Below are 23,524 nucleotides of genomic sequence, written 5' to 3' on the forward strand. Positions count from 1 at the left end.
TCATTGCTTTCAGAAATAATTTCATGTTGCAAATATCATACAAAGAAATACATTTGAGGCAAACCAGTAGTAAGTGTATTTAACTTTGGTATATGTTCTATTATATCACTTTAAATAGCCAGACTAGGAACAATTTATTACTTGGCTGTGTGTATGAAGGGTGGTTTGACACATCTTATTCTCTGGTCTTTTGGGAGAGACAATAACTGATAAAACATCCTTTTGTTTCCTCCCCCAGTATAAAGATTTCTCTTCACCATCCTGGCAAATTGCCTCTTACACTTATCTACTATTTTCCAATAAATTAATTCATTTGAAAAGTAATTGCCAAAAATAATTTTATTATGAACATATTATAATTAAATGAAGATTCTTAAATGGTTTTTCTTTCTTTATATTAAAGATTTCTGCTTATAGCATATATCAAAATAATAATTACAAGAAATCAAATGCTATGCAACTGACTTAAACCCATTTTTATTTTTGTTCTCAGTGCAGATACAGAACAGGTTTTCCATTTTCTAATAACTGATCCAACCGTCATTAAATGTACCCTACCTTTCCATTGTAATCAAAGAATTTGTAAAAGTGAAAATATATTTGTCTATCAAATTGGTAAAGATTAAAAAAAAAAGAATAACAGTGTTGGCTGAGGCTAAGATAAAGGTAAATGTACTGTCTTGAATGGCTGCATGATGTTCACTGTGGTTTTCTTTTTTCTTTTCTTCTTCTTCTTCTTTTTTTTTTTTTTTTGGTAATAGGGATTGATTGAACCAAGCCACATCCCCAGCCCATTTTTTATTTTGAGATGTGGTCTTGCTAAGTTGCTTAGGGCCTCACTAAGTTGCTGAGGCTGGCTTTGAACTTGCAATCCTCCTGCTTCAGCCACTAGAACTGCTTGGAATAAAAAGGCGTGTGACACAGCACCTGGCAGTATGTTTTTTTTTTTAAAAAAGCAAAAGAGCCAAAAGAAAAAACACTGAGGGACCTGGATAAATATAGTACACTGTTATAATAATATACCACACAATAATTAGAAACAGTCTTAAAAAACATGTGGAATAGCACTCATGATGCATTGAGACCATTCACTCACATAACTATTTATTAAATGTTTATGTGTCAGACATTATGTTAACTAGGTGCTGGGCTGGTGTGAATAAGACAGGCATTGTCACAAAGATTACCAAGTTTGCCTGTTGATCTTTCTAGATTTTTTGTTAAGTCATGCAATGCACAATGTTTCAGCCAATAATGGACTGCATACAGAATGGAGGCCCCATGAGAGTTTATTGCCTAGAGGCATCACAGCCATCTAAGTTTGTGTAAACACACTCCATGATATTTGCATGATGATCAAATCCCCTAATTATACATTTCTCAGAATGTGTCTCCATTGTTATGTGTTATGTGACTGTGTATTTATACACTCCTGTAGGAAACAAGGGGGCACTGATAATTTTTTTAAAAAGTTATTTTTTTAGTGAGGTAGAACTAACAAAGAATTAAAATGCACAGATTTTGGATATTCAGTTTGATGAGTTTTGAAAATTTCATATATACATATAATTACTTCCTACAAAAAAGATACAAAGCATGCTCCGTTCTAGTTAATCCCACCTCTTCGCCTGATGCTCTGTGTATTTACTGGGAGGTGTATGATTTCCACCAGATCCACAATTTCCAAGATATCACAATTTATTTATTCATACTCTTATTGATGAACATGTGTATATTTACAGTTTGGGGCTATCTCAAAGCAGCTATTTATACTTTTGTGTAATAAAAACATTTATAGCATATGAACATATTTCCATTTCTTTTGAGTAAATACTGAAAGTTGGAATTACTGGATCACAATGTAGATTTATGCTAATTTATAAGAAATTGCCAGTTTGTGAAAGTTGTTTTACCATTTTCTATTCCAACCAGCAATGCATGACAGTTCTTATTGTCTTACTTCCTTGTCCACATTTGGTGATGTTAGTTATTTTGATTCTAGCCACTTTAGTGAGTATGAAATTGTATCTAATTGTCGTTCTAATTTGGTTTTCCATGATGTATTAAAGATGCTGAGTACCTTTTGATGTTTAACTATATATATCTTGTTTGTGAAGTTCATGTTCAAGTCTTTAAGCTGATTTTTAAAACTGGGTCATTGGTTTTTATATTGTTCATTTGTAGAAATTTTTTTTTGTACTTGGGATTGAATCCAGGGCCTTGTGCATGCTAGGCCCGCACTTTGCCAGTAAGGTACATCCCTAGACCTTTTAGATTTTATTTTGAGACATGATCTCACTGAGTTGCCAGGCTGGCCTCAAATTTGCCTCAGTCTCCTGGGTAGCTAGGATTTACAGGTATGTGCCACTGTGCCTGGCTCATTTGTAGAAATTTAAAAAATATATTCTGAATAAAAGTTCTTTGTTGGACATACATATAGTAAATATATTTTTCCCAGTCTGTAGCTATTAATTTTCTTAAAATTTTTTATGAACATCCATTATAATGAGGTCTCTTTTTCTTGTTAGTGCTTTTTGTGAATCATCCAAGGGATCTTTGCCTATCAAAAGTTGTACAGATATTCTCCTATGTTTCAATGAAGGACTATGGAATAAAATGGCAAAGTGAGAATGTTTAAGTCTAAATCAGAATGCACTGCAGATGATAAATTATGAGGCTGTTACCTAAGCCAAAAATGAAAAAAGGTTTTAGTATTGGTTGTTACGCAGTGTAACTGAAGAAGATGGAAAGACCATCTGAATAAAGACCATCCAGATTTAGAAACAAAACAAAACAAAACAAAAAGATGAAACTTAGTGATGAAATAAATATGGCATATAAAAGAAGATATATTAGGGGTTGGAGTTGTGGCTCAGTGGTAGAGTATTTGTCTAGCATGTGTGAGGCACTGGGTTCGATTTTCAGCACCACTTAAAAACAAATAAATAAAATCAAGGCATTGTGTTAATCTATAACTGAAAAAAAAGAAGACATATTAAAATGATTTGAAGAACTTAAGCATAAATAATTCAGAGTGCTGATTTTACTAAAAAAAGATAGGAAAGTTGAAAAGTAGATTCCATTGTGGATATCATTATATGAAAAAAAAAGTTTAGTTTTATACATAGCATGCTTATTATGATAATGAAATATCCATATGGAAGTTTCTTGTTAACAATCAAGAACAGTAAAACTTAAAAAGGGAAAAGAGGAGAAAATAAGGCTGTAGATTTGTCAATCATTAGCAGAGAGCAGTGCTTTTCAAAGTAGTATCCATGTACCAGCAACGTCAAGTTGGAACTTGTTAGACAATTCTCAGGTCCTATCCTGGAGTCACTGATTCAGAAACTCTGGAGGTAAGGCCATGCAACCTATGTTTTATTTATTTATTTATTTATTTAGCAGTGCCAGATATTAAACTCAGGACCACTGAGCTCTAATCTGTTTTTTAATAAACCCTCCGGATGATCCTGGTGCCTACTTAAGTTTGAGAACCAGTCGCACTGGGTTAGAGTTGAAGCACAAGTGAAAAAAGGTAAGAATCCCTCAATTATAAGTCCCTAGGGAAGAGCCATGGTAGGCAGAGAAAAAAAATCAGTAAAGATTAGACGTGAAAGGCTAATACACTTGTCACCCAAAGGCCAAGCAGAACACAATGTCACAAAGTTTCTAAGTTCAATTTATTCTGATAGAGTGACAAGAACATGGAAGTGCTTTTTCACCCATTATAGACTTCACCTTAGCCCCAACCCCAAAATGAGAGTTACATTGTTTTGAGGAAAAATATTAATCATAACCTACTTTCCACACTAACTTTCCTTTAAATAAAGGAAATATGCAAAATAATAATCAAAAAGATACTGCTATATGATGACATTTCTTTGAAGGAAAAAAGAGAAACTGACAGGCATTTTGCCTATGTAATTTCATTTAATCCTTACAATAATGCTTTGAGGTTTATATCACCTGCCTACAGTACTGGATTTAGGATTTAAGACTACTTGAGCAGGGTGTAGTGGCACATACTTGCAATCCCAGCAGCTCATGAAGGTGAAGCTAGAGGATAGCAAGTTCAAAGCCAGCCTCAGCAACTTAGTGAGGCCCTAAACAACTTATCGAAATACTATTTCAAAATAAAATAAAAAGGGCTAGGCATGTGGCTCAGTGATAAAAGCCCCCTGGGTTCAATCCCTAAAACAAAAACAAACAAACAAAAAAAGACTACTAGTCTTTCCACTATGTAAGTAGTGGATTGAGCTACATTTTCCTAATGATATTTATTCTTCATTTGTGCACGTTAGTTCCCAGATGACACTTAGATACCAATATCTGAGATATAAAGTCTCTTACAAATAGTATAGTATTTGCATATAACCTACTTGCATCCTCCTTTATACTTTCAATCAATTCAAAATTATTTATAATACCTGACATAATGAAAATGCTATATAAATAGTTATATACTATATTGTTTAGGGAATAATGGTTAGGAAAAAAAGGTCTGTACATGATTATACAGATGTAATTTTAAAAAGTATTTTTGGGGCTGGGGGTATAGTTCAGTGGTAGTGCACTTGCCTAACATGTGAGAGGAATTGTGTTTGATCCTCAGCACCACATAAAAACAAATAAATAAAATAAAGGTATTTTGTCCATTCACAACTAAACATTTTTTTTTTAAAGTACTTTTGATCTGTGGTTGGTTGAATTCATGAATGCAGAACCTGCTGATAAGGAAAGCCAACTGTATAATAACACTTTCAAAAATGAAGGAGAAAAATGAACTGTAGTGTGAAAGGCAAGTAGGGTCACAGTTGCTTTTAAGAGATTGGACAAGGGGCTGGGGTTGTGGCTTAGCAGTAGAGCGCTCACCTAGCACGTGTGAGGCCCTGGGTTTGATCCTCAGGACCACATAAAAATAAATAAATAAAATAAAGGTACTGTGTTAACTACAACTAAAAAATATTAGAGAGAGAGAGAGAGAGAGAGAGAGAGAGAGAGAGAGAGAGATTGGATAGATAATACCACACTGCTATACTACCTGGGAACATCCACTAAGGAAGGACAAACTGATGATGCAGGAGACAGGAACTACTTGAATAGATGAATGGGATATATAATCTCATGCACAACAGACATGTTGTACTATGGCTAAGTATAGCTGGGGTCAGCAAGTCACTGCAAATGTTTTTGCACAACTTACAGAATGTTTTTCACATTTTAAAATGATTTCTTAAAAATATTTTGTGAGAGTAAAATTATATAAATGTCAAATTTCAGTGTCCACAAATAAAATTTTATTGGAACAATGGCATGTCCATTTGTTTATGGGGGCTTTTGCATTACAACAGCAAAGCTGAATAGCTACAATAGAGACTATGTGGTCCTCAAAGCCAAAAAATGTGTTGATTCATAGAAAATTTACTGACCCCTGGCTTAGATAATTCTTCTACCTGTACTCTAAACAACAGATGTATTAAACAGAATAGACTGGCTTCCAGTGATCTATATATTTTTATTAATGAAGACTAAAAGTGAGTGTTTAAACGAGTGGGATAAATTCAATGACTTTCATCCACCTAGCCATTCAATCAAGCATCAATATTTACTGAGTCCCCAGTGTCAAGTACTAGAGGTATAAAATAAACAAGAGAGGAATGGTCCTTGTTTTTATGGAAACTAAATTCTTAGAAGACAGAAAAACAAGAGACAAATAAGTGAAATGGTATAGCTTGTGATAAGGACTGGAAGGAAATACACATGATACTATGATAGAGAAAAAAAGGAAGTCTGAGGGATTATTCTAGGCAAGATATTTTTGAGGCAAGGGGAGACAACTATGTAGGGGTAAGTGGTGTGGAGTAAGGCAGAGAATTAAATATTCTCATATTTCCACAGACATTAGAAACAGGTGAAGATGGAGAAATATACATTGTGAATTGCATAAATGTGGACTATGTTCCCTGATGAATTTTCCAATGGCATGTTTGCTACAAAATATACAGAGTATAATTACATAATGGGTCCAAGTGGTTCAGAAACAAAATGCAAATAAAAAAACCAATATAGTATAATTACTTTATTATCCCAGGAATAGGAATGGTTCCAGAAAGTCAGTTCCGCTATCAGGTATATACAGTAACTGTTATTATTTTTTTTAATGGAGGAAAAATATTCTACACAATGTAAATATGCCAAAGAAAGTATACATGGTAGGCATTGCTTAAAATAAAATTAAGCTTTTTGTACTCACATTAAAACAATTAAATATAAAAAGTGATCATAAAATGATAAAAAATTTTAGAAAGAGTAGAATGTTCTCTGATTGTAATTCATACACAGCTAATGCAGCATAACATGTACCAGTTGACGTTTGATAAATGATAAGTAAGCTATGAACTTTGGAAAAAAGCTAGTGTTATGTGGCTCTTAATATTTTTCTTGGCATAACTGTTTTAAACACAACCTATCCATTCTGTGGGATGGCTATGCAGTTTGTTTTATGTCTTAAAATAATTTGTTATCTTGTTTCTAGATATAAACAACTTTCCACTTAAAATTTAAGCAAATTGAAGTATCACTAAATAAACTGTTCAGTAATCTTTTAGATATCTACAATTAGGCAATTCTAGTTTATTTCTCTTTCTGAAAAAATGTAAAAAAATATTATTTCCAACCATTTGAAAAGCCAGGCACAGGTCTATCGAAATGTAAGGTACAGTTCAATGTAATGATTCATGGTGTCTCTAATAGAAAGATTCAGCAGTTCTCAATCGAGACCTTTATTCTTTCTCTGAATAAATGATGCCTGAAATTTTTATTCTTGTTCTAATGGAATTTCAATGGCCTTCACTGCAAATCTACTGGAAATTTTTGCATATTAAGTGGAAAAAATTAAATGATGTTAACCACATTTTAATGTGATTAAGGCTGACAGGGTCATTATTTCTGCTAATCACTCAGTTTAAAAAGCTCAAACAAAACTTTATAACAGACAAGGTTTTTAATTTTATGTATATCTTGTTGAAATTAAGAAAAAAAAAAACTGTAAAAGAAAAAGAAGAGAAAAAAAACTACAGTCCCTGACAAAAACCAACGAGTAGTTCTTACAATTTGCAGATGGGTTTCATTATACTTAATCTGGTGATGTAAAAACAAAAATGCAAAACAATCTTACATTGCACATGCTCCTCTGGTTTCTTTCCTTTTAAACATGAAGAGGGTAAGAAAATGTACTTTGTAGAATTTTGAGTTCTGTGTTTCCTATTTGCTGCTAAATGGAAACAAATATAGTTTTTTCTTTAGATCTTATAGCAAACCAAAAACAGAATTAATGCATAAAACTGCCTTAAACAATTCTTCAGTTTCTATTTTTTAGATTTATCTATGCTATGTACAACAAATATTACAAATTTATCAGGATAAACAAAATCTTCACTGATTAAAAAAAAAATCTCCCCCAAAAGTGATATTGACATCAGAAGAATAATAGGGATCCTAATCATTAGTAGTACTTACAAATCATTCGTCCTTTCTATTTTCTGATAAGAAATTTACTTTCTTCAATGGTTATTCTATACTAGAAACTTAATTTAAATTAACTTATCTATCTATCTATTTATTTATTTATTTTAATGTGGTGCTGAGGATCGAACCCAGGGCCTTGCACAGACGAGGCAAGCGCTCTAACCCCAGCCCCTTCAATTAACTTTTTAAGCTCATAAGTGTATTTAGTGTAATCTTGGCATTCCATCTGCAAAGCATTATTTTTAAAAGCACACCATTATAATATTCTTAGTGCAAAAATGAGTAGGATACTAGCAAAAAATTTCTAATTTTCTGAGCATTTCAGTATTTTCCATAAAGAGCAATTAAGCTAGATATATAACATACTCAACTGTAAAAGAATGTATCAAATATCTCCCTATCTCTTTTGGTTGGCTGTCAACTGCTTAATCAATAGTGGTTCTTGAAAATTATCTTTATTATATTTTAGCTACTAAACTGGAAATTTCTAAAAATGACTTGAGGATTGTAATTCATTTTGACATATGAAGGTAATATGACTATTCCTAATTCAGTAGTTATAGGTTTACAGAAACAAAATTAATTAGCTTTTAGAAAAGTATGATGAGCAAATGATTTTTAAAAAGAAACACACCTGAAGTTCAAGCACTCTAATTCATATTGATTCACCCTAATCTAGTAAACTTAAACCAAATTCATTAACCAAAAACAAAACATCTCATACATAAAAAAGATTAAATAAATACATTTTGCATTGTAGTTTTCTAAGGTAATATGAAACTATAATCATTGCAAATAAGAGACAAACGGAACAATTATAAAACTTAAGCTACAGGTGCAGTACCTTTATCCAAAACCGGATCATCCTTTTTATGGTAAATTACTCAATTGCATGCAAATAGATAAATGAGTTTACCTCGCTGATCACAATCTAAGCAGCTAACAAAAGCAAAGCACCTGGCCATAAACAAGTCCTTTGAAATGCAATTTAGTACTATAAAGTTTGAGAAATTGCTGTTCTGCTTTCATATTAAAAAGCATAACCAAACTACTTTTCAGCAAGAAGCTCAGCCTTTTGTGAAAAGAAAGAGATTAGAGTCTGTAGTAGATTATATAAAGAAAAAAAGTCAATATTAACACTGTTTTGTGGCCATAATCCTTCTTGTCCATAGAAAAAATTAATACTATTGAACTTTTTTTATTTTAGTGTGATGCTATGCACTGGTGCATCAGCTAATAACCTTCCAGAATTTCTATGCTCATCTAAAAAGAGTCCCTGCTGAATGTTCTAATGCATCTTATTGTGAATCTTCAGCAAATAAAACTTCATGTATGAGCTCATGATGTGCTTTGCTGCCGGAAAGTCACAGACTCTGTGGGAAGCTCTTTATCTTCCCAGCAGTCAGTTCTCTGAGAACATCAGTGCAGCTACTGTAGTTACCTGTAGATTACTTGTATTTTCTCACATCTGTGTCCAGCAATCTAAACCATGATGATAAAGGGTCATTAGGTTTTGAGTGAGGAAGGGGATGGACTAGACAATTTGCTCTGATAAGCTCCTTGTTGGGAACTCCAGTTTAGAATGTGAAATGTCAGATATGTACAGTTTTATACTAAAAGGAAAAAGGAAATTCACTTTTTTGTACTAACAATTAAAAACGATGAAGTTAAATGTATCAATATGGTCTGCTGATTCACATTTTATTTGGGGGCTTTGTAATTAAAAGTACTTAAGACAAATAATTTTCTGCTTGTAAAACAGATGTCCACGCTCTATTAGCCACAAAGAATTCAGGTACAATTACTAAGATAACTGCTGTTTGGTGCACAGCAAAGCAATTTCCCACAGTGGGACTTACAGTTCAATTTACCAGTTGGGCAAATATTTTGTGCTCTGTAGTGGCCTAGAGAGTTAAAAGCTGTAGGTAACATTCGAGTAGTGTTATACTTGGAGAAAACTTTCTTCAATCCAAATGGATGGTTTAGATTTCAAAGTACAGATGATATACTAAAAACATTTCCCCAAATTAACAAAATAAATTTAAAATGTAACATACAAAATACTGTTGTCACAGCAAACCCTCTGACTTCTCATCACCCCAAAACAGAGGCTCAGAATTTAGAACTCAACGCTGTCATGTTATTTTCATATTTGTGTTGGTTACTAAATCGTTCTGATATATAATGGCATTTCTTTAGCAATTAGCTGATAGACTATGTTATATTCTTGATTATAGAATGGGGATGCTAATTAATTTTAAATGGCTTAGAATAATTGTTTCAGATCATAGAAATATATTTACAATTTTTTTGTCATTTTTCAGATATTATACACCATATAAACAGGACGCAAAGGGGAAGTTAGTGAAAGATAGAAGGGTTTAAAAACACTCTCTAAATTTATATTGGGAATTTACCTCTTTATTTAGGTATGCTTATTCTAGCACTATTATGTCCTCTCAAATATCTACCTATCTTCCCACAAAAGGCATTTTTAAGAGAAACCAGTGACTGACACAAATAAAATACTGCCTTGCCTCAAATAACTATATTAAAATAACAAAAGTATGTGAATAAAAGCATATAATATCTTAAAATGAAACATCAAGCAGTGATTTGGTTTTTTGGAAATATATTTTTAAATGGTTGGTACTCATTTGAGCTGTCTGAAGGCTTTCCAATGTTTCTGGAGAAGAAAAAATAAAAATACTTATTTTCAAAGTTGTCTGCTAGCCTTAAACACAAGCAAGCATTATTTTCCAACAGATTAAGGTAAGAGTTTAAAAACTCTTTCTTTTAAATACATGAATTATCTACAATTCTCTTATGAAACTCTGTAAGATGGAAGATATGTCACTATTATCATTGTAGACACATTTCCTAAAATAAAAATTATCATAAAATACAACATTTTCATAACCAATATTAACACCCTAAGGCAATATGAGAACAGAAATCCATAATAATTATTCATACACCAAGCCACTGTAAACCTAAATCATTTCTGAAGACCTGAATGTGTCAAGAACTTTGACAATTATGACTGGAGCCAGGAAACTGTAGCACTGCAGAATTTCTTATGAATTTCTCCAGTTACTTTTTATAAATGCTGTCTTGGATGACAGCTTAATGTGTACCACATGCAATATTTATTCTTCTTCAGTGTCAGACTGTCTAGCCATCCAAGGGAATACAAAGAATGTCACTTATTAGGATAAAAGCACAAGGAAAGTAATCAAGGACATATGTAACATCAGCCAATCATGCCCTATTTCAACATCCTATTCCATTCATAACAGTTCAACAATTATTTGCTTACTGATAACTTGCTTTCAGGCTGTTTGTGTTCACCATAATGGTGGTTTGCATTTATTTTGCTCTTTAGAATTGGACACTTGCTGTGCCATACGTGTTTGTCAAAACTTTATATCTTCTGTCAGAAATGGCTTAGAATATCAAATAATTTCTATTTGTCAGGAACTACTAACACAACAATCAGTAACCCTTGATGTCAACAGGGCACTGAAATAAACAATAAAACAACAAATGCCTAACTATTAAACATTTCACTGCAAAAAAAAATTCCATAAGTGATACATTTAAGAAAGACGGTATTGTTAGCTAAGCCACATTCACACACCTTTTCCCGCATAAGAATGCTTAATAGGCATGCTTTTTCTTTTGTTTCAGTTTTCCAAGATTTATCTAAGAGAATTTCTCAATCTAATCTTGTGGTCTTGAAACTATATACTTCCAATGTCCAAAAAAACAGAAAGTCACATTAAAACATATACTTGGCCACTCATACATATTTTACTTAATAATGGATTTTAAATAATATTCCACCACATACCATAATCATGTACTGTGTAACTGCAGAAATATATGGATTTAATTCTGTATTCTAGTAACATTTAAAAGCGTTGGATCCAGACAACTAAGATGGCTAACCTCTGAATACAGAAAAGAAACAAATATTTGATATTCTCCATATTCCCTCTCTTGATCTCTTCTGTTTCAGATTTGGCCTAAAGTAGAGTAAGTTCTACACAGCAAGAAACAGCTTGCCATACAAACTATCCTATAAAATTTCTTAAAATAAGATGTCAGAGGAAAAAAACAACACTTTTTTTTTTTTAGAGAGAGAGAGAGAAAAAATTTTTTAATATTTATTTTTCAGTTCTCGACGGACACAACATCTTTGTTTGTATGTGGTGCTGAGGATCAAACCCGGGCCGCACGCATGCCAGGCGAGCGCGCAACCGCTTGAGCCACATCCCCAGCCCCCCCCCCCCAAAAAAAAAAACAACACTTTTAAATAAAAGTATTATTGTAGATTTTTCTAAGCCTACATCTAAAAACTATCTTATAAACCAGTCAACTTATAAGTGTTATATATATATATATTTTAACTTATATTTTTTTAAATGTTTATTTTTTAGTTGTTTTATTTTTTATTTTATTTATTTTTTATTTTATTTATATATTTATATATTTTTATACGGTATTGAGGATTGAAACCAGGCCCTCGCTAGGTGAGCGCTCTACTGCTGAGCCACAACCCGAGCCCTTAACTTGTAATTATTAATTGCTTAATCTACTAAGCAATTTTCTTGGTTATATAGTATTATGACTTAGCTGCTGGCTTGCAAGCATGTAAGACTGGGGTTGAAAATCCATTTGAATAGTATTGAAAAGGTAAATTTGATTAATGAAAAAAGAAGCACAGTAGGATTTTTCTAAGAATTGCTATTCTTATTTAAAAATCTGAAGTATCTACAAAACAGTAAGATATAGCTGCCATATTCTAATATAAGCAAGAACTCAAGTTAGTTAACTTATTATGTAATTTATTATGTAATTACAATGACGGACACTAACCAACTGACCATCAATCTACATCCATACATATACATATGCTCTTAGAATTAAGTAAAATTAGACTTCAAGCCAAAAGGACCTATTTTGGTCACAGAATTATTTCACTTAATATATGTAAAATATTTAAATTCTCACAATATATAAATACTTTAATTCTCACTTTTCTTTAAGAAAAGTGTTATTCAATCTGGTAGGCAAAGAAATCAAGGGTTTTAAGAAAAACTAACAAAAATATCTTGAGTTCATACGAAACAATGCAATTATGTATGTTCTCTAGCAGGCATGGGTTTCTGTATAATTTTCGCTAGAATATCAACAACATAGAAAATTCTTTGTGTGCCATTTTGCTGCATGAAAAGGATGCTAAAATAAAAAAAAAATCTTTATACTTTCTCTTATGAGTTTGAGCTAAGTCTTTAAAACATTTAACTGGGTTTCTTACTTCACTTCTCTAAGCCTTAGTTTCTCTTTACCAAGTGAATAGAAATTTGCCTTTCAAGGTTGTTATGAGGATTAATTAAAGCAAATGATTGAACATATTTAAATTCCCCAAAGTCCAGTATATCAACAGATGGTAGTTACTAATATAGTAATTAACCAGAATACTGTGCAAATAATTCATTTGTACTTTAACTAATAAAAGAAAGATACATATACACACATCTCTACTCCTAAAGTAGTTATCAAATATAAATCTCAAGTACTGAGACTGTAAGGAAATAGAATAAATTAGTATGTGGTTAAAACAAACTCAAATGAGGCTGGAAGTGTTGCTTGCCTAGCAAATACAAAACCCTGAATTTGATCCCTAAGCACCAGAAAACAAGCACACACACATGATTAAAGAAAGCAATTATTGTGACAAAAGAATCAATATGTATTTTAAATATAAAAACTATTAAAATTATTGTCCCTGCAAAGGGATATTAAATTGGAAAATAGATTTTAGAGATAAGTCCAGAACCACAAAAACAAAATTTTTGTATTATTTTTAGTTGGCATTCTCTATGTCATAATGAATTTTTTTTTAATAGAGAGAGAGAGAGAGAGAGACAGAGAGAATTTTAGTATTTATTTTTTAGTTTTTGGCGGACACAAAATCTTTGTTTGTATATAGTGCTGAGGATCGAACCCAGGCCGCACGCATGCCAGGCGAGCGCGCTACCGCTTGAGCCACATCCCCAGCCCTATAATGAATTTTTGATCTCAAATTTTGTTGAGCATGAACTGTCTAACAACAATAAAGCCTTATCAAAATGAAATTTAGAGTGATAAGAAATGTGACTAGTATATAATATATTTCTCAGGGCTTGTCTACCTTTCCAGCATCACCCACTAGTGCCCCAATGCTGAGATATAATGGCACAGTAGTAAAGAAGAATATGAGCTCTGCAGATAAATTGCTTAGGTTTGAATCCTGGCACCACTGTCCAGCTATTAATTTTGGCCAACTACCTTCATCTCTCTGAACTTGCTTTCCTCTCCTCAAAATGTGGGTAATAATACCTACTTTATAAGATTATTGGGAGTCGTGGGACTGGGGCTGTAGATCTAGGCAGAGCACATGTATATGGCATTGGGTTCGATCCTCAGCACCACATAAAAATAAAATAAAGATATGTGTCCACCTATAACTAAAAAATAAATATTAAAAAAAAAGATTGCTGGGAATCTTAAATACAATTGACACATAGTTAAGGGTTTGGTAAGTGTTGACTGACATGACTACTAGCCCAACATAAGACACACAAATTATCTGCCATTATTCCATTTTCATAGTATACCCTCATTTCTCTGTTCATTTACACATCAATTCCCTTGTCCTAGCAGTGATATTTTTAACAAACTCTCTAGTTTGTTATTTAAAAAATAAGTCAAATCTTTTATTGTATTACTACACAAAAGTTAATCTGTAGTTAGTTATGTTTTTAAGGATCTAACCTGTGGCATTCCTATATTTTAGACTTGGCAGTTTAATAGAATTTTTAGTTTCAATAAGGACCACTGTATCTTTTGACCAAAATTTTATACATAGTATATACTTAAACATGGATGCTAAAGTGTGTGCTAAAATATACTGCTGCTGTCTCTTAAAAATAGGTATTATATAGGGCTGGGGATGTGGCTCAAGCGGTTGCGCGCTCGCCTGGCATGCGTGCGGCCCGGGTTCGATCCTCAGCACCACATACAAACAAAGATGATGTGTCTGCCGAAAACTAAAAAATAAATATTAAAAAATTCTCTCTCTAAAAAATAAATAAATAAATAAATACACTAAATATGCAATACTTATATAAAAAATAGGTATTATATAGTTAACAAAATTATAAGATAAAGCAAAAACAGCAGCAGCAAAAAACTTACTATCCTAAGACAAGCACACAGTTATCAGATTTCTGGATGTTCACAAATATATCTTGTACTACCTCTTGGCCACAAGTCAACATGTGTGGAACAGGCAAAAATATAAGTCAAATGGATCTATTTTTACTACTTAACTTACAAGAACTTGGGCAGGTTTTGTAATTTCTCTAATTATCCTATCTGTAAAATGGGCATGATAATATCTGTTAAATAAATATAACATCATAAAACTTCTATTTAGTAAGTTTTAATATTTATGTAAATATGTTTCATCAATTCTTCTATTAACATCTCAGCAATTTCTAATCTCAGAGTTCCTGTCACATAGCAGTAACTCTTATGTATGTCTTTTGGTTTGGTATAGGAGAAGCTAAATCAATGATATTAAATGTGGAAAAATTAATTCAAGCCCTCACCATGGCCTATTAATCCCTATACATATTGACCCCTCTATTCTTTTTACCTTATTTTCCTTGTTTACTCCATCTGGCTACCTCAGAGCCTTTGCACTTGCCATCTCCTCACCCTCAGATTTTCTCAAGGTGTATGCACTTACTTCTCAAGGCCTCCCTAACCACCGTAACTAAAATAGCCTCCCTTTAACCCTGCTCTGCTTTTATTCATGGTGCTAATAATTTCTGGACATTAAACTTAATAATTTCTTATTGGATGCTTATTATCACATAAAACCATAGCCCTATGGGAGCAAGGGCTTTTTCTGTTCACTATCTAGAAAAGTACATGACACACAGAAGCTCAATGATTATTTGCTTAAAAAGAAAGGGAAAAAAACCTCAATATCTATCTCCTCTTTGAGCTCAGAGTCTTCATATGTAACATATTTTTATGAAGTTGATTCCTTTTCTTGATATAAAGCATTAAAAAAGACTGAATACCTACAGGTAGTCCCAACCTTTTAAACAGGGGTATACTTATAAATTGATAATTTCAGAGCATGTTTTAAAGCAGAATTTTTTAAAAATGGTGATAAAAATGGTCACAGATACTTAAGTTGTATTATTTCTACTATATTGTGAATTAAATAAGCTTTTGAGGATGAGTCTCACAATCTTATATTTTTGACAGGAAAATGCTTTCTAGGTCATGCAACAGTTTGAGTACCATTACTAGCCTCAAATACAGATATGCCAATTGTACAATAAGTTTTTTTTTGAGGTGGGGGGTTACAGGGGATTGAACCCATGGATGCTTAGCTGCTAGCCACATCCCCAGCCCTTTTTATATTTTATTTGGAGACAGGGTCTCACTGAGTTGCTTATTAGCACCTCGCTAAATTGCTGAGGTTGGCTTTGAACTCATGATCCTCCTGCCTCAGCCTCCAGAGCCACTGGGATTATAGGCATGTGCCACCAAGCCTGGCCTCTATGAGTAAGTTTTATTTTCAATTTGGTGTCATTCTAGTCATAGCAACAGCTGTCCACTATGAAGAAAGATTGTGAAGAAGATGGTAAGACTTAGACTCAAAAAACTTATTTCCAAGCAATTGCAATTTGGGAGAAGGAATGAGAGTAGGAAAAGACCAGGTCTTATCTCCAACACAGTCCAGGAAAGCTGCTCTTAAACTGGGTCTTTCAACCTCAGGAATGTTCTGTACAGTTTCATAGTCAGGAAAAAAAACCATACCATCATAAAGCTATATGTGAGAGGTAAAAAGACAATAAATATCTGCCTGGCCACCTTTTCTTTCTGAATTTGGTATAGTTCAATTCATTAAAAGCACAAAATTCTACAGTTTGGGGATTTAGCTCAATGGTAGCACATTTGCCTAGCATGCACAAGGCATGGTTTTATTTCCAGCATCCTAAGAAAAAAAAAAAAAAAAAAAAAAAACAACCCTCTGCCCACAAATTTCTAGTACTGGAAGGGAACCTTAGGGATGATCTTTAATTCTTTACTTTCCCTGCCTCACCACCAACACACACATACATACATATATTCAAACAACAGAGAAAGTTGGAACTACTTAAAAAGGCTTTTTAAAGAACAAACTCCTAATTTTAAAAATGATGCTACTGTGATAATTAACAAATAATTTACACTACTGGAAGCCATGGGGTGTAAAATAATCTAAGATGCACATAGTAAAATTGCATTGAAGTAGATGGTAGGACCATAGAATCATATGGGAGATGGCAGCAATATTATACTGCTCTATGTGTATATATAATACATTTTGTTCCTCACTCTAAATAACAGAAAGAAAAACCAAGGGAATGTACTCAGAAAATGCATTCCAAAGGTCAAACACATTCTTTCTCTATTCTCTATTACTGAGTTCTTTTTAAGCTTTGAAAATTAAATTTGGGAAATATTATTTATTCAGAACACATTTTATGTGAACAATACGGATGAACTACTTTCTACATGAAAGGCTAAGTCATTTGCCCAAAGTCAAAGAACTAGTGAGCAGCAAATAAAGACCACTGCACCAGTATTTCAAATTTTAAAATAATGTTCTAAGTAAACCAAAGTTCCTAAAAATATCTATTCCCTAATTTATAAATAGAACACATTATCAAAGTTTCTCAAAAGTTCTTTTTTTCTTATAGAAACAATGTTATTAATGGTACCCAGCATTTCAGTCTAGCCTTCAAAAGTCTACTTAATCATCCAGTAAGTGAACATTAACTCAAAAGCTAGGTTTTGTGATGGGGGAACATGAATAAACTACAGGCGAAAAGAGTAGGAAAAAACAATGTGCACAAGCAGGATAATTAAGCAAAACACTGAAATGGCTCAAATTAGCATCCTCTTCTATAATCTTCTCCCAGGGAAATCCATTTTTCAGATCCTGTACTCTTGTCTTGAGGCTCCATTCTAAACCCCTCACAAGGTTCTACATCCAACAGTCCTATAATTTCTGAGCTTTAGAATTCTTACTTTTTACCCATTGCTAGCCAAAATTCTCATTCTTGAGTGTAGATCATTCTAACTCATTATCTTGGAAATGAAATTTGATCTAGAGGTCCTTCATCTCTGGTGCATAAAGAAATATGTCCTTCAATTATTCACCAAATTAAGAAGGGTTCTCTGTATACATAAATCATTTGCAATTTAAAGAACATTGTGTAGTTATAAACCAAACTTTGTCTTTCACTTCCTAGATCATAGGTGTATGTGCAAGTATGGAGAACACTTGTTTTAGCTTTGTGTCAAATGCTAAGATATAACATTTTTTAACAGCTTAAACATTTTAATCTCTTAAAGCTAGAAAAAAACCTTTCCTGTTTATGTGGAACATAGTTTAAAAAAAATCAAAGTCCCGACATATTTGATAAATCATATCACTCACAAATCACTAAGTCAGCAAATGATGCTAATGAAGATTACAAGGATACTCCCAAATGTACCACATTCTCTTTTCAGTGAAACATCTTGTAAACAGAAATTAATGGCTATAAAAAATATCGGGCAAATTCAAACAAATCAGAGAAAATTCCTAATACACATATATTGTGCATCAATAGCATAATGCTCATATAGAGATACACTTTCTTCTACAAGTATCTTTTTCATAATATGAAGTAAAAGTATACTAGTAATTAGTACCTCTTGATAAGAATATGAAATTGCTGAGTAACCAAAACCATTTCATGTAAAAAAACCCCATAAATTCACAAATATTATTACACATAAAAAACACATCTGTAAAAAAGAATAGGAAAATAAGAAAACATTAGATCTATTCCATGATTTCTCCCCTAACTAGGTATACAATTTATAGTATCTCCACACTGTTTTTAGTTTTGTACAAATTATATGAAAAACTACAAGACAGACAAGTGTGTGTGTTGGGGAGAACTGAATCATTGTATAAGAATTAATAATAAAACTTACTTGTATTTAAAATTTACTTTGTGAACTTGACACTCTGCCCTTGATTACAATGGCTTAAAAGACTCCAAGTATCTGTTTACCTATCTTGAATCAATTTCATCACTTAGAATAACTCATATAATATTAACAAAAAAGAAAATATCAAGTGACTACAAATCCACCAGGGTATATACAAATGTGTTTATAATGAATGCATGTGTACAGACACACATATACTATGAGGAAGTCTGAATGTCTTAAATTTTATTTATATTTTCCAGGTGAACATGAATATGCAGTGTAAATAAATAATAGAACATAAGTCCCTTGCCAATAATTTAAAGAAAGATGGGGACAAGAGAATAAAAAAATGAAACATAATTAGTAGCTATTAGGTATAAAACATATCTAAAATTAGTTTGTTCTGATTTCATAACTGGACAGCATACACTACTAACATAGCAGCAAAAGTGCAAAGACTGAAGTCTAAACCCTAATAAAGCAATGGTTTGACAGTTCAAATGTCCTGTACCTGCTTGACACCATGACTCAGTAGGCAATCTCAAATGAAAATACTGCATATAGTATAATCTTGGTTATAAGTAACTGATAATATTTAGAAAATGAAAACCTCAAGTGTTCAAAAATCATTAGCATCCACCAAGAATAACAAAAACTCCTACATAGTTTTATTAAATTCATCTGAAAAACAACAATAAAAAAAAAAAACTTTCAATGGATTCTCTCATCTTGATTGTAAAACAACTGCAACCAAGCTGGCTGACACATTATTATCACTTCAGGGGCGAGGTCTTAATCATAAATCATCAAAACAATGAATTCAACATTGTTAAAACTAGTGAGTAAATGCTTGGACCCATTCCAGTTTTTGTCTTTCAAAAAGTTGGCATATCTACTCAATTTCAAAATGCTTCCTTTTTTTCTAGAATTGAAAAATAACATGTTTCCATTTAAATTTAAAGCAAACTTTAAATAATATTTTAAATATTCATTACTTCTAAATGGTGATCTGTAAGATAGTTTTAGTTTTTTTTCTTGTGGCAAAAGCCACAAACCTCTCCTCCTCTTTTCTGTTTAAAAGTTTTCTGCTTCCTGTATGGGTCTTAATTTGTCACAGTAACATTACAAGTTAACCTTAAAAAAACAGAAACTTTTTCTTTTGCTAAAGGAGCAACTAATACAAATGGAGCTTATATACAAACACTACCAAAAAACAAGATGTTAACACAATTAAATGGATTTAGTAGTTAAAATGAATTTTAACTATTTACATCTGCTTGCAGTGTTATAAATGATGAAAACCTAGTGTTCATATCCTTAATAATAAAAATTTATTCTGTAATTTAATACAAAGGCTATGTTGCATAAACAGAGGATTTAAAGCTGTAGCAGAGTGGCTGAATGAAAGGAAAATGGAAATCTTTCTGGCTCCAGTAGATGCCATTCCCTATCACACAATGTTTCCCACTCATAAATACATGACAAATACTTCCTCAATCATTTTTTACGAGCAGGGATGCACAGGGGGTAGTCAATGGCTAGCTTGAGGGAAAATAGGAACAGCAGGCGGCAGAAACTGTACAGAAAATGGCTATGTGGTAAATTCTCTTCTGGAACATCACTCAGTTACCCAGTCTTTGATCTTTCAGCTACAATTACACTAACTTCCACAAGATCTGGATCCACCCCCCCCCGCCCCGCCATACACATACCCCAACCTCAAACCAGATCATTAGTTACACATAAAACCTACTAAAATTTTGTTTTATAAAATATGATCATTCATACCTCTACATTGCTACAAATTAAAATTTGTTATTTAGACAAGAGGTTACTTTCAATTGGCTATAACCATATCATCATCACAACTGGTCTCACAAAAAACATGGGGTGTCTGGCGACAGCTAAATCACAGACTGGCGTCTCCTAAGCAGTCTGTCTACCATTAGGGTCTGGGAAATGATATTTACTATACAATTAGAGCCATGGAGTTCTACCTGTAATCATCCAAATACAGGTGTGAGAAGCCCCTTTGGGCAAGGAAACTGACTCATCCCTTTTCATGTAAACTTTGATGTCTGTATTGTTTCACTCAGCCTCAGGAAAGCTTACCATTCATACTACCATGAGAAGATTTATTAACTGAGGTCAAATAATAAATTTTAAAATTCCTTCCTAAAGGTAACAATTTTTAACACATTAATCATCAAATTTATAAGAATTGAAACAAGACAGAACCGATTATTTTAAAGTTAACTACTTGCTGGAGGACACTGACCAGTCTGAACAATGTTTTTAGGTTAAATTGTGTTTACTAGAACATTACCAATAAAAAGGTTAAATTCAGCTCCCTATCAGGAAAACAAAATGTCTTATAGTAATATCAACAGGGCATTTTTAGTTGCAGTAATTTCACAGAATTTATTCTAATGATTTATTGGAGTTAACCATCTGACATTAATTATTGTTTTGGCTTCTAGTCTATGAATGTTTATTTTTCAGTTTAAAGCCTTCTCACTCTTTGATATCATATGGAAATGAGAATTTTTAATGGAAAATTGAAACCATGTGCATCTAAGTACTTAATGAAGTACAGGGAGAAACCGACAATATATTTTAGGAGAATTCAGATATTTTGCTTTCGATAGTTTTGATCTATTTTATAACTCAACAGTATAAAATACTGAGGGTCCAGTGAGGCAAGTTAAAATGAATTCTATGTCAAATGTGGACATACGATTTTTTTTGGAGTTTCTAAGACAAATCTTGTATGTTTTGATTACATGTCAAAAATGACAATACATTAATGCATAGTTTTCACCTTGGAACATTTTTAAAGTATTTGAATGGTACCTACCCCCACCCCGAGTTTATTTTAAAGCATTCAATCTGTACTTTAAAATTTATGTCCAGCTACAAAACCAAAAGGATATTTTAAAGTCACTTAAAATATCAACACAGGTAGGAATACCTAGCTTCAAGTTTTATTGCTCCAAAAACCTTTGATTTTCATTTTGCAATGGATAAAAACAATAATGCCCAATGAACTCAAATTTGCTAAATAAATATGTATGATTCAAAATTGCCTAACAGTTTTGTTTTTTTAAAGTTCTCTCAGTATAAGTCAATTAGGAAACTCAATTCTAAATTTGACACCAGTCAAAGCTTTCATGTCCACTTTGAACTTTTACATAAGGAAAAAATATTAAAATCAAACACAGTGTTATATGTATGTGTATCTGTGTGTGCATAGATAAGTATCTGAGTATATCTGGAGAGGAAAAACTTACCATTTGTTTTTCTTTCTAATGTAGTCTTTTTCAGAGAGATTAACCAAGTAGACCATTGGTTTTGAAGTCAAAAATAAGTGTTTATTCAACACTTCAATCTAAAATTGGGGACAGAGAAAGAACACTTTGAAAAAGTTGGGTAAATATGAGCAAATCACTGAATAATTTATAAGTACACCTTCTTTAAAACAAGTAGGCATTTTCATTTTTATTATTCTTGTTTCCAAAAGATTAGTTGTTATGAAATATCAAGAATGAGAAAATGAGGAAATGAGGAAGGTGAGGGATGAGGAAAAGGAAAAATTAATAAGCCTAGGAATAAACAATTACTGACAGAAATAAGAAGTTTTACTACATATAATGATAAGTATAAAATAATGACAATTCTAATTTACTCTCTAAGAAATCAAAGGCAGTAACAGCATATTTATAACTTACCTCTTTGTCATTCCAATCATGATAGAAGCGAACAGGTTTCTTTTGATCCATAACCCAGGATTTGACTTTGCACATTATGTCCTATACATGATTGAGAAAAAAGCAAATATAAAATAAATACTAAGCATTTAGATATTAAATATTAAAAGTTTTCAAATCCTCAAGGATAAAAAAATTTTAAGGGGAATTAAACCACATAATGATTTTCAGCACTGCATTAAAAAAACACCACTGAAACATTGAGGCATTAAATTTTAATATACAAAATGAAGATGTTAGCAAAATTAGTAACAGTCTGAAAAATTTCAAGACAACTCAATCACATCATAGACATAATATTAGAGTTAAAAATATTTCAACATTACCTAGTGATGCCACATGCAAGACAAACATGCTATTAGGAAATGGGGGCAGAGGGTATATTGGAAAGAGATTAAATTATATTTTTTTCTTAAAAAAATAAAATAAATGAAATTGAGCCTATTATTGATGATCTCCCTTCCAAAATATTAAATCAACTGACCAAAATCTTTTTCCTTCTGAATTAATTTTTGCCCACACCTTCTCCTTCCCACTTCTTTTGCCGCTCCCCCACCCCAACCTGCTAAAGCCTCCATTACACAATGGCAAGAGCCCTGCACTGGTGACCTCCAACCAGCTGCATTCACTTTCAGAACATCTCTCTCTGCTGGAAATCTAAAGGCCTTTTAGTTAGCAAGCTAGTGTGCATTCAGAAGGAGTAACTGCAGGAAGAGCCCAATGTGCTTTGTTTCTCTGGCCTTTCTTCACAGAAAGATTAATCATCTGTGAAATGGAAACGGCAAACAGCAAGTGACACAAACTGAACCCTTCAAGCCTTTCCTCATCAGTTTTGTGGTTCTGAATCTAAAAGCTGCGTGTGGCAAGGTTCTCCTTACAGGCAGGTGTTAATAAAAGGCTCTCAGGTCTGAAAGGTCAAACTTGGCTCTCCCAGAAGCAGCACATTTGAGAGTCATGTGGGGCTTTTTTGTTATTGTTGTTGTTTTACTGTTACAGATAATTTATGGATATGTTTTAAATATGCATTTCTCAAAATGCACTGTAACAATTATTATTAATAGATTTCTCAGATTTCCATCAATGTGTTTTACTCAACCATAATCAATTATTCTCCCATAAATGTCTAC

At 32.5% G+C, this 23,524-nt stretch overlaps 1 protein-coding gene across 2 annotated transcripts in view; it reads right to left on the bottom strand.

Moving 5' to 3' along the window:
* Ola1 (Obg like ATPase 1) overlaps positions 1–23,524 on the bottom strand; it is a 147,112-nt gene that overhangs the window by 22,098 nt on the left and 101,490 nt on the right. For both annotated transcript variants that reach the window (XM_046447564.2, XM_046447565.2), the window contains 2 exons: positions 22,359–22,439; positions 21,921–22,018 (listed from right to left, as the gene is read on the bottom strand). In XM_046447564.2, coding sequence (XP_046303520.1) covers positions 21,921–22,018; positions 22,359–22,439 — 179 coding nt within the window. The remainder of the gene's footprint in view (positions 1–21,920; positions 22,019–22,358; positions 22,440–23,524) is intronic.

This window comes from Marmota monax, unplaced genomic scaffold, assembly GCF_021218885.2.
Source record: "Marmota monax isolate L192 unplaced genomic scaffold, Marmota_monax_Labrador192_F-V1.1 WCK01_AAM20220418_F8-fsc00007, whole genome shotgun sequence".
Lineage (NCBI taxonomy): Eukaryota > Metazoa > Chordata > Mammalia > Rodentia > Sciuridae > Marmota > Marmota monax.